At 39.6% G+C, this 13,245-nt stretch overlaps 1 protein-coding gene across 1 annotated transcript in view; it reads right to left on the bottom strand.

Moving 5' to 3' along the window:
* Positions 1 to 1,106: 1,106 nt before the first annotated feature.
* The window catches only part of mapk8b (mitogen-activated protein kinase 8b), a 46,925-nt gene continuing 34,786 nt past the window's right edge, over positions 1,107 to 13,245 (bottom strand). Inside the window, 5 exon segments of the mRNA XM_049563014.1 lie at positions 1,107 to 6,474; positions 6,477 to 6,551; positions 8,835 to 8,912; positions 10,431 to 10,494; positions 12,121 to 12,245. Of these exon segments, the coding sequence (XP_049418971.1) occupies positions 6,149 to 6,474; positions 6,477 to 6,551; positions 8,835 to 8,912; positions 10,431 to 10,494; positions 12,121 to 12,245 (668 nt within the window). The 3' untranslated portion in view covers positions 1,107 to 6,148.

Below are 13,245 nucleotides of genomic sequence, written 5' to 3'. Positions count from 1 at the left end.
GTGACAAAGAAAAAAAAAAGTTGTTTTAAGTAGATATCTGGGAAATTTGACATGACAGATCGCATGGAAGCGACCCTTAAACTTCCTAGAAAACAGTGCATCTTGCTATTATTCTGCTTTTGTAGACTGAATTCAAATGCTGCCCTCCCTTGACCAAATACTGGACACTACCAGTATAGCCCATAATATCCAACAATACATTGTGCAATGAACCATTGGGCTATGGTTCTTTGCCAGAAACTGGTGGATTGACCCCTCTGGATAGGGAGAGAGTTACTGCCTCAAGTGAAGGAGTTCAAGTATCTTGGGGTCTTGTTCACAGGTGAGGGAAGAATGGAATGCGAGATGAATCGGTGGTTTGGTGCGGCTTCTGCAGTGATGCAAGCGCTGTGCCAAACCATCGTGGTTAAGAAAGAGCTAAGCTGGATGGCAAACCCTTCATTTACTGGTCCATCTGCGTCCCAACCCTCACCTATGGTCATGATCTCTGGGTAGTGACCGAAAGAATGAGATCGTGGATACAAGCGGCTGAAAATGAGTTCTCTCCATGGGGTGGCTGGGCTCAGCCTTAGAGATAGGGTGAGGAGCTTGGACATTGGGAGGGAGCTCAGAGTCGAGCCGCTGCTCCTTAGCATGAAAAGGGGTCAGTTGAGGTTATTTGGGCATCTGATCAGGATCCTCCTGGGTGCCTCTCCCTGGAGGTGTTCCAGGCACGTCCCAATGGTAGGAGGCCCCTGGGCAGACCCAGAACACACTGGAGGGATTACATATCTCGTCTGGCCTGAGAACGCCTTGAGGTTGCATTTTTTGTGGTGCTGTGTCTCTGGGATGCTTGCTGCTTATGGGCCAGCACCTGGTTGCTACCTTTTTATAAAACCCACACCTCACCTGAGTGCTGTGGGGGGGTACACAACCATAAACGTTTCGAAAATAAAAATAAAAATAAAAATATACCTCCACACACTTCTACTGGGTAATAAGTGATGACCGACGGGAATAACTTCCGTATGAGTCTAGCAAAGTATACCTATAACTGTACTGATTACATTGTATGCAAGGCAATGATCATTTGGCAACTTGTAAAGCAGAGGACATACAACCATAAATCAAAGTGTATTTCTTTTATTTGCAGTACATGTTTTTTTTCTTAAGAGGTGGCATCATCAGATCCCAGTGCATGTATTCTAGTAGTGCACTTCTTCGTTGGTTGCGGTTTTTGGGACGCGCAGATCCAGGAATTCTTAAAACTACTTGCATGGCTGGATTCACTAGCAAACATTACAAACCAGCACCATACGTATAATGATTTCTTGTAGGTATTTACTCATCTTTTTTGTGTTTATTAACATTATTGTCCTTACCAAATTCCAAATCAAAAGCTGTTGGCCGCGCTGTGACTCAAAGAACTTTCCGTCTCTGCATCAAGCCTTGGCCAACAGATTAGTTTGGCAGGTAAGACTGATTACATAACATCATGACTATAAACAAGTCACAGAAATAAAAATTGATCTTATTCATAAAAAAGGAAAACATGGATTGACAGTACCAAACATTTTCTTTACCTTCAGGAGACAGCTAACAAAGGCTAGGCCCATCACACACTACTAGCACAGTTTGCTGAAGGTATTGCACATTTAGTTTAAAAACAAAAAACAAACCGAGAAAAAAAAAAACAAGAACAAAAAAATACATATAACAATTCTCTTACTTCTAGGTGAAGTATACATAATGTACAAAACTAGAAGTCTGTTGAAACCGACAAATAGTACACTTTCAAATAAATAAATAATGGAATCTGTTATTCACACGTCTTCGATAGCTAATTCTGCAGGCGACTAAGTATATGCAAGAACTGGCAGAAATTCAGCGTGAGGTAGTTCATCAAAGCCGACTTAAATCAGAATGACATTGTTTGGAGAGATGCGGTAATTATAAAAAAGCAACAACAACCTAAGAAGAAGAAGAAAAACATAACAAAATACTCCAATTAAAGCCCCTAATGTTGGGCTACGAAAATTAAGAGCACTTTAGACAATGTATTTTTTTCTGATTGATTATTTTAGCTAATATAACAAATGGGCTAATATGACGCATGGATACATACCACTGATATTTTCCCTGCCATCGCTGCCTTCTTACAGATGTCCAAGTCATTGTTTGTCAAAACACTACTGTACATTTACTGCTGGACACTTTAATTTTTTGCTGTTGGAATCTACAACTACTGTCTGACAATACACTTTACTGGCCAAACCTTTCCTTTAAAACTCTGGTGACTAGAAAAGAGAGCAGGAGCCAGTGGCACCAGCTGTTCGTAAGTTCAAACTTACTGTAGTTATTAACCATTAAGTGTTTACAAAGTAGATATATAGGCATCACAAAATTAAAATGGGTTGCACCCTATCAACTAGTTCTTTCGTAGAGCTAACATTGGCTTGCTAATATATTAAATGTTAACTGTTGTGCAGCTAACTGACAAAGCTTTCATTAGCTTGCTGATATATCAAATGTTAACTTGTGTAACTTAAATCAGTATCAAAGTTACAGTTTGCTTGGTAATTTATTAAATGTTTACTGTTGCGTAGCTCAGTGCCAAAGCTAACATTTGCTTGCTAATTTATTGAACATTAACTGTTGTGTAGCTCAGTGCCAAAGCTAACATTTGTTTGCTAATTGATTTAATGTTAACATTAACTTTTGTGTAGCTTAGTGAAGATGCTAACACTTGCTTGCTAATTTATAACGTTAATTATTGCAGAGTCAGTGACAAAGCTAACGCTTGCTTGCGGATATATTCAATGTTAATTGTTTTGTAGCTCACTGACGGAGCTAACATTAGCATGCTAATTTGTTAAAAGTTAACTATTGCGTAGCTCAGTGACGAAGCTAACACTTGTTTGTTGATATATTTAATGTTAATTGTTTTGTAGCTCAGTGAAGAAGCTAACACATGTTTTCTGATATATTAAATGTTAACTGCTGCGTAGCTTGGTGGCAGCACTAACGCTTGCTATTCTATTACCCATTTAGATTGAAGAGTAAAAGCGGTAATGTTACATGGTCAATACACTTACCATACACTTTAAACTGCTGTTTAATAATGACGTAAACTGTGAAGTTTTTAAAATTTAAAATAAATTCCACAAAATTGACAAAAAATAACATAAAAGTACAAAAGGTCGGGCTAATAATGTTAGACTGAAAGACCAAATAAAACTGAGGGTAGTAGTGTATTGAGACATTTCTCACTTCTTCAAAAATGTATGGATATTAGTAATTCAGAAACACATACGTCTCTATGTATGCATATATAAATAAAACAACGTCATATCTACATTTACAAAGGACTGGCAGTTGCATTTACTATATTGTTTGTTTGTTTGTTTGTTTTTTCAATTAAAACCATCAATTTTGAAAGTTATGTTATAGTTTGTGATGCTGACTGATTATGATCAGATGACAACCAGTTTACCCATTGTTGAGGTTTTTACTGGATAAAGCATACTTTAAGTTTTAATGGGGCAACCCGATTTACTAAAACATTAGTTTGAAACTAGCTAGTTGTTACTAAGAACTTAGGAATGACACACTTAATAATGGATTTACGAATAGCTGGTGCAAGTCCAGAAGTTGATAAAGGAGACAGTGCTGCAGTATCTGAAAAATCATGCCGTTAAGTAAATGGTTACTTCTGTGTTTAGCCTTACATATCTGGCAGATGGTAACTAGTTGCTGCAGTAGAGCACAGCACAGAGCACACAGCGTGTCATGCTACAGTCTAAAGACAACCTTGTTTGCAACTTTGCTTTGAGCTTAACGTCCTTATCAAAGACTGGGACAGGTTCTAGACACAGTGCTGTGTTACACGTTTAAACAATCCTTGCACAGGGATGTTTGTGCCAACATCCACCACACCTGCTCATCATCCATGACAGTACAATACATCCCAACTCTGCTTCTTGCAGATAATTTTAGTTATGCAAACAGTTCAAGCAGGCAGAATGGCTGCATGAAACCTCAATAAATTGAGCAAAATAGCATGGACTCCTTTGTTTTTTTTTCACTTAAGACCATGATATTCATGAACTTAAAAAGTTACACAACTTGCCTAGATAGCTCTTAGCTAATATGGCTTTTTTTTTTTTTTTTTTTTTTAAATTGACTTACTATGGTTAGAGCACTTTTTCACTTAGTACTACAAGTGTTACTTTGAACTTAAAAAATGAATTAGCCAGAAACACCGTGGTCGTTTGGCTCTGCCTCTCAGATGTGTGTTTGTAACTAAAACATCAATCTGCAATTCCAACAGTAAACAGTATCCAAAACCATTGCAAAATACTGACAAAAATGCAGCCGCAGAGTTCCCTCATTTAGTTTGATCCAGTAGTTGAATTTCAAAACATCCTGTTCGTTCTTCTCTCTTACAACCATCACATTAAATTAGTACTCAAAGAAAAGCCAAAGAACTCTTATTAACCTATATTTCGGTTGCTGTCACTGCAAAGAAACACTTCTTTTTACTTTGATGAAAGACCTTGATAAAACTGCCTTTTCTTCTGAAATGACTCAAACACGTGCTTAAGCATCTCAACGTATACATCATCACCTTCTTACCCTGCAAGACACGACGGTCTCCCGCTCGAGGGTCAAAATCAAAACAAGTAGAAAAATATACAATACATTTGTGAGAACTACAACCCCATCATACATTATTGGTTTGATATGGAAACTACCGTTGTTAACCAGACGCCATAAAAACCTACACGTAATGAATACCCATGTACTCAGGAATGAATGACAAACAGGCACTTTTCCTTTCAATGCTAAATAAAAAAAAAACTCAAAAAAAGGGCACTATTATTGCATACCGAGAATAATTTGTTTTTCTTTTGACTCTGGTTATTTGTGCTGCTAAGTTTTAGGTTCTTTTTTTACAACTGCAGGCAAGTCTGGTATGCAAAGTGTTAGGCCAACTTTTTAAAAAAATCACTCGCAATTTTCCAAATTCACAAAAGTACATTACTAATAACAGGATCTGTAGAAGGAAGCTGACATGTTTTCACACTCTCCCATCAGGCTGCAGAATCACTTCCCCTCCGAAACACCCAATAGCGACACGTTCACAAGCGTTCTCAAAATCACAATTCCCTACTTGACTGAAGAACATTCTACTTACACCGTCACCAATTTTACGACCTCACACAACTCATCTATGTCTCGATAAACCTCCCAAAGCACAACAATAAACATTCCGTACTGTTAGCAATAGCTCACTGTCAAAGCAAGCCAGTGGAGAACGCGAAAGAGCTCTGTGCATCCAGTCCTCTGAAGCAATACCACCAATCCAGTTCCATAAGGTCACACAGCCTGTTGCAGACAAGAAGAGGTACTTTAAAGCACTTAAAATTACAGAAGACAGTCATCAAAGAGCTCCAAGTTATCTTGTGGGAACTAACTGTGCCATTATCGATCCCATAGCTTAAATGCAGAAGGTAAAATGAATCAGATGGTGTATGAAAATCATTTTGAAGTCCTATCATGACTGATCAGGAGGTGAAGAATGCGTAAATTATAAAGCTTTCATTAAATTTTACAATGTAGGAAGTAGTAGTGACTCACAAGAAAAAGAAATTTTACAAGTAAATCTAAATGATCTCAGTTCAAATCAATGGATATGTCATATGAACTTAAAACAATATCCATATTATGGGAGATAAAACAGATAAGGGGAGTACTAAGACCATACGTCTTGCAATTCAATTATGTTTCAATGGCTCACTGCAAACTTGTATCGAAGATAAAACTACATCTACCATAAAATCTGTACAAACTCAATCTACATTTATATGGCAAGTTGTAAAAGCAGTAGCTTACAAGTGAAACAAATGACTTTAAACAGAAAAATAGATCACATTAAAACATTGTACAGATATTTCTTTAAATTCTCACTGTCGGTTAATACAAACCGGAACGTAGTGAAATCATAAAAATTCTCTTATCATCATCTTAGGTTTCTGAAAAATTAAGAAATGCCACAATAAATTACAGCTAGGACTCAAACGAAAAGAAATCCTAATTTAAAAAAAGACTATAACTTTAATAAAAAAGAAAAAAAAAAGATCTGTCCTTTCAAAAATCAAAATATTTCTTAAACATCTGGCTGGCTAAACGCTACACTACTGAAGACAAGCACAGAGAGGATGTGGGAGGGGGGACAAATGCAGGGGGCGGGGCCAGGAGCCAGTGTTGGGCTAGTGGTCTTGGATGTGACCAGGGGGCGAGGCCCAGCCCAGGACCAGGACCAGGACCAGGAGGAGGTGTAGATGATAGTCATCTGCAGCAGCCCAGGGGGCTGGTTGCTGTAGCAGCAGCCCAGGGGGCCGGTGGCTGTAGCAGCAGCAGCGGCGGCGGCGCTGGCCATCTCCAGGCTGCTGTCAGTGTCGGTCAGGGATGGGTCGGTGGACATAGAGGAGCATCGTTGACAGAGGTGGAGGAGGACATGGAGGTGTGGTGCTGGTGGTGCTGCTGGGGGCTGCTGCTCACTGTTGCACCTGTGCTGTGAGACATAGAAGAGGCCTTGTGGTCAGCCATCAGAAGTGAACACAAAGCACTGGCTGCTGAAGCACCTTTGTATGATTGTAGTTGGAGGGAAACTTAGGTATATTTTTCAACCTGGACCATATTTCTCTGTGTTTTTGTATTTAAGTGACTAAAGGGAGCAACATTTTCTGAAAATGGTCCAGTATTGAAAAAGACGGCTGCAGCAAGATGAAACAGGCTGCAATGTAATCCTTCGAGGAAGTATCGCACCATAAATCTATGATGGCTGGAAGTGCTTGTTTTTGCCACTGACAGGCTCAGATGGTTATTATAAGTGTCTGAAAACATTACGGAGTCTACAGAGAAATAAAATGTTTTTCTTTACTGTTAGCTGATCTGATCGGTTTGTTATTGTGTCTAACTAAGTCTTGCTTAAAGGAAAAGTCTTGTTCTGAGGTCTTGTGAGTTGAGTTGTTGCAGGAAAACTACTACTACATCAACAACAGCCCGTACCCACCTAACACTTTCGGTATGGTGCCTTTGGAACCAAAAGTAACCCTTCAGACGTGGTACCTAGACCCTAGTGTTTCCACCACAAACAGTGCTCTTAAATATGGGTGGTGTTGTTGTCACTCACTGCTCCGTCCAGCACTCACTGTATTTCCTCATTACCGGTGACACAGAAGGAAGTCTGCACCTCGTATATCGTCCAGTGGTCAACTATAGTCAACTATTGCATTGAGTAAGATTAAAAGTTAACATCCAGCAGTCGGCCCAGTGAATTAAGTTATTTGTTCTCAGACTACAGCTGCTGCTAGATGCAGCAAAACATCCTTTTATTTAATAGTTATGGTTTACTAATAAAACTCTCCATGGTATGAACAGTGGTTACATGAGCCTCAAAACCAGCCACAACTCAGCCCTGAGCAGAGTGGCTGTCCTCTATTGACCAATCAACAGACTGCAGTGTTCACAGCTCCACCTTTTAGTACCAGATCTGTGAGCTAGGTACTCCAACAAAGGGGGGACCAAAAATGGGGATGGAACGGAACAGTACAATTGGTACCATCCACAACTTTTCACAGTGGAAACGAAAAAAAGCATACCGAACTGAACCTTACCGTACTGCTCAGTGGAAATGAATACATTTTTTTCTTTACCTTTTGCTTGATCCAGTCTGTTTGTTATTGTCTTCCTGCAACACCTTCCCTCACAAGACTTCAGAACAAGACTTCTCCTTGTTACTTTGTTAGACACAATAATAAACAGACCGGGTCAAGCAAAAGGTAAAGAAAAATGTTTTATTTCTTTGTCAAACAATCTCTACCTATCAGTGGCAACAAACACTTAAAGTGGCCATACATTGATGCTGCACTATTGCCCCCAAAATTACATTGCAGGCTGTTTCATGACTGCAGGCTGCAGTGGTCTCACTCAACACCAGACCAGTTTCAAAACTGGTCATCTCCATAGGTCCAGGTTGGAAAATACCCAAGATGCCCTTTAAGCTTATTAGTCTGCGTAGTGCTAGCAAGATGGTGCTCCTTCTTTTCTGCATGAGAACCTATGTTTCCACTTGTATTTATGAGAAGTTTCGAATTTTGTATTATCATACGAAAATTTCAGGACTGCAGGAGAAAGGCCAGAAAAAAAACTTTTCTCAAAGTGATGTCACTGAACCTCTTGCTGCCTCGCACATTTTCCCTACAATTTCAAGTTGTGTAACAGCTTTTGCACCATTTTTACATAAAAAAGTAATAAAATGATAACAGGCTTAGAGGCCTGGTTTGACAATTACATAGCTCATAGACAGTTTATTGTGCAATCTATATTAGACTAATTCTTGTGTCTAACATTCAAAAAGAGCAGTACTAATGCCACACCACATGCTGGATAAAGAGTCACTACTTTAACTCGCTGCAGTTGTTAGTCTGCTTAATAATCCTGTGTCACTTGTAGATTTATGCCAAACCTAAGCAGGGTCATAACAGAACGTGTATTAAGTGTGCTAGTTTTGTCACTCTCCTGTCCACATACGGTAGACTCTTGTAGAGGAATTACCAAAGTTAAGTAAGTATAAAGATGAGCTCAAGAGTGGAAAACACCTTTTCTGTCACAGAAATCTTATTGCGACATAATATGCAGAGCTGTACCAGTGCACTGCTGATGTTTTAACAGGCTTTGGACACAGATTATTGGCACAGTCTGGATCATTTACACATCTTTAGGAGGGACACGCTCACTTGAACGTGTTCCTCTTAAAGTGTCTCACACACCCAAGAAACCCCACTAACCTATGGACGCTGACTGTCCCCTGATGACACCGTTCTTTGTCCTTTCTTCCCAGTCCAACACTTCTTTGTATATCAACTCTGCAACAAACAAGACACAGTTGTTAACAACAGCACAGAGGTATAAACAATGAGAACAGGAAGCGGTATGTAATTCACTCCTGTCACCTCACAGATTTTCTGACTGTTCTTCAGTCATTTCCCATAATTGTAATGTGCAGTTACTTGAATATGCTTTTTATCTAACCTGGTAAAATACACGGGCAATTTTACATGATAATCTATTTCGAAGGAGAGAAAGATGCAGTGTGTGTGTGAAAAGAGGAAACACCAACAAATCACGATCCAGGTGTGAATCTCCTGCCGTCATTATCACTCTGTCTGCACTGCGGAGGAGGAGGATGTTTAAATTCTCAGCACCCTTACTTTCCTGGGGTGTTGCCCAGCAGTCAGTCGCAGGTCTGCTGTCATTTTCCATTTATATGCTGCATTTAGGTTACATTATTAGCAAGCAAAAAATCCATTTCTTATATGCTGTTGATGCTCCACTATACGTTCCACTAGGGGGGGCGCTGTGGCTCAGAAGAAGAGGAGGAAGTCCAACTACCATTTACTGAAATATAGTAATAACTGCAGCTAGTCTCATATTAAGCCGTTTTGCGCATCTCACAGAGCTTGGGAAAAAAAAAAAATTCTAGTTCATTTATTTGGCCCAAAACTTCTATCAGTCACCTGAAATCAAGTCATGGTCTGTGTCCATGTGAATGTATTTTATTTATGTTGTACAATATTTTTTTCATTTTCCTTTGTTTCTTTCATCTGCACTTATATTTCATCACAGCTAACCAATCCAGCATATTTCTATTAAAAAATACCTGAACTTCATGGTATAAATCTGGATTTTTCACTAGAGTAAAGATTTGGATGCAGATGATCTGTAATCTAATACACATTTCAAGCTGTGCAAATTAGTTATTAATCAGTAATTAATCAGTTAATTTATAAGTTGTTAACTATTAAATTAATCACTTACTAAGTTGATAATCTATAATTCCGTCTGATTTAATTTTTTTAAGTTAAAATGATCTGATTTCAGCTTCTAAAATGTGACTATTTTCTTGTTTCTTTATTCCTGTATGAGAGTAGGCTGAATATCTTTGGGCTGTGGACAAAGTAAGACATTTAAAAGATGTCAACTTGGGCTTTAGGAAACACTGGCTGACATTTTTCACCATTTTCCGTCATTTTATAAGCGAAATAACTGGTCGATTAATTGAGGAAATAATCCTCAGATCAGATTAATTGACAAAGAAAATCATTAGCAGCACCCCTAGTGAAAAGAGGAAGTACGGAGGACATGTTTGCCACGTTTGCATCAGTTATTCCCAGTGTAAAAGTGGGACTGTGCATCAGACACGAGTGTATTTATAAATTCTGAGCGTACAGATGAAAACATGCGTCGGAGAAAGAAGATTAAATGTCCCACAGGCTGCAAAGCACGAACATAGACCGACCTTATGCAACACACTGCAAAAAGCTAAGTACTTATGACAGCTTATCAGAGAGGAGAGGAGAGGAGAAACAGAGGATCTTTCCTACCTTTCCACTCCTCCACTGTGTGCTCTCTTTCATCCAGCTGCTTGTCTGTGATCGCGGGTGGTGGCTGGAAACAGACAGATGCACATGTTTGGTGTTTGACAGATGCTCATTCTAAACATAGAGTGACAACCCCACACACATCACACTCAGGTTAATGATATTCAGACTCAAACAGTGCACAGAGCACACATTTACTTGATGCTTTAAGCCAGTGTTTTTATAGACAGACTGATGATGGACTCACGCTGGCTATTATTGGCCACTAAACTTATGTGATTCAAATTAAAGTGCTGTCAAACCACCGGGCCACCCTGCTGTCACACATAATTACTGACAGTGCCATTTACAGAACTCGCAGCCTCAGTTTCAAAGACAGTTTCTAAGTATGTTTAACTACAAGGCCTGAGGTTTTCAGTCAGTTACCACTCTGAGCTTAATGCATGTTTTCATTCCACCTTAACAGCAGGTGAATGAGGCCCAAAACAGGAGGGTGGAAACTCAGCTGCAGACTCAGCTAATTGATGGCCCGAGATAGAAAACTGCAGCATTAAACCTTCCTCATGTTAAACACACTTTATACTACATTTTTCTGCATTGGAGGGCACAAACCTTTTCCAGCAAAATCCCACAAAAACTTTAAATTTACAACACAGAGCTGGAATAAACTTCCTCAAAGCCAGCTGTGGATTATAGTTATCTGTCCTCCCCAGAGTCAAATGGAGATTTGATGCATTTACGCAGTGTCACAGCAAAAAAAACGGTGTACAAATCTGCACGGGAGAGGGGAGTGGAAGAATGCAACAATTCACCTCATCTCCCAATCCACCTGATCACAGGGCAAAATCAATTTTCACCGGCTGAGTCATTGTGTTTCCAAGGAGAGCGTGGTTGATTGTCACCAAACACGTACAGACAGCACATTTTGTATGCAGAGCACAAACAATTTTAGGGGCAAATTCACAAAAGGACTGCTTGGCTGCTAAACCTGCACAAATAAAGCGAAAAGAAACTGTGTAATTCTCAAAGCACCTGCAAAGAGTGACATGCACCCCTACCTGCACTGCAAAGCAAATAGTGTCTCAGTGCTCCTGTGCTATTGGCACGCATTAAATGAGGTAATATGGATACATCTGGCGCAGAATTAGCCCCTTTGTATGTAAATGAGCCTCACTGCAATAACAGTCACATTCACAAAGATCAGCGCTAAGAGCCACGCGCAGTTACAGTGAAATAATTAGTGTCTTTAGAGAGTTGGTGGCAACTGAAGCGCACTGACAGACTGGGACATTAATACGTTTTTTTCTCTCTCATGTTTAAATTCCTGTCTGAAGTTTTGAGGAATGCCTCCGCACCTCATCAGCCAGGACCTGTAGCTCCAGGTATGAAAATTTTAGTTTTCTTTTTCTTTGCTGTCGTTCTGCCTCCTGTGTTCTTGGTGCCAAGGCAACATTTATACTTTGCCACACAGATAACTGCAATCAGATGCAAAAAGGGCATATGGCACTCAGCTGCAACTGGACCTTCAGATGGAGTAGATAGCTGTTGCAAGTCATGTACAATTCATGGTGCTGTCTGCAGCCGCAATCCATTGTTTGTGAATTTTTTCCATCAGTGAGAAAGCAAATATTCACATGCTTAGAAAAACAAAACCCACCTATAAATAAACCATCAATAATTAGCGACTACTTACCGCCTCCACTTCAGTCGGGTCGTACCACACGTTGATATAAGGGTGCTGGAGAGCCTCATCCACTGAGATCCGCTTCGAAGCGTCTATTACCAGCATCTTGGATAGTAGGTCTCGAGCTTGGCTCGCTGACAAGAAATTATGGCAGAAAAAGAGAAAACAGGATACCTTAACCTTTAAACTGACCAGATTTTGATTCTACAATGTCTTCCACTTGAGAGCGTCTTGCTGATGTGATGCATATTCTGCTGGAACAAGATGTTGGAGCAGTGTGATATAATTGTTACTTCACTGTGCTGTTTCAGCTTCATTGTGCGGAATAATGTATGTGCACTAGAAGGATGTTTCAACATTCATCTGTTGAGGGGGGAAAAGTTTCTCTGTGCTCGTCTTCAATCTGAGTTCAACTGCAAGCAGGACTTTGTGGTCCTGTATGCAATTTAGTGTGTCATGGAAACTTGAAACCTCCAGTGCATATACACTGAGGACTTTAAATGAGGGAGAGTTGTCAGATTTGGTAAGTTTTGCTTTAAATAGCCCAGAACTCATTAAACTGTAACTATAACCAGTTAATTTTTAAGAAATAAAAATGAAAAATGATATGAAATACATGAGGCCTTTCCTTTAATCTGGTGCTCCACTGACTTGGTGACCTTTAGCACTGCATTTTAAAGCATTATCTATTTAGGGTTTTGAAATTTTAATGTTTTGTGCTGTAAATGTCTGGCCTTTTGTTTTACTTTCTGTTGGCTTTGCTGACAGACAGTGTAACAGCGTAACAGTGTGACATGGGAAAACACAGTGACCACTGCACACCATAGATTTTAATAATAACTACATACTGGACGCCAAGATGGTGCCAATTTATTCCAATGGAGTTGCTTGCCTGGCAAAAAAGTTTTCAAGCATCCAGGTTTACTTCCCGGTATATGGCCCACTGAAAATGTGCAGTAGTATTTGTCCTGCTGACCCCACCCGTGAGTTTTACAAATATAAAACCACCATGGCTCAATAGTTTTACAGACATGATTTTATAATGATGCCCTATGGGGAAAATTATTTGGGTGCCGCAGGGGAATTTTTTTCTTTTTTCTTAAATAACGTGAGTGGCCACTAAGAAAAATTTGC

Source organism: Epinephelus fuscoguttatus, linkage group LG20 (genome assembly GCF_011397635.1).
Source record: "Epinephelus fuscoguttatus linkage group LG20, E.fuscoguttatus.final_Chr_v1".
NCBI lineage: Eukaryota > Metazoa > Chordata > Actinopteri > Perciformes > Serranidae > Epinephelus > Epinephelus fuscoguttatus.
This window is presented reverse-complemented; position numbering and strand designations above follow the sequence as displayed.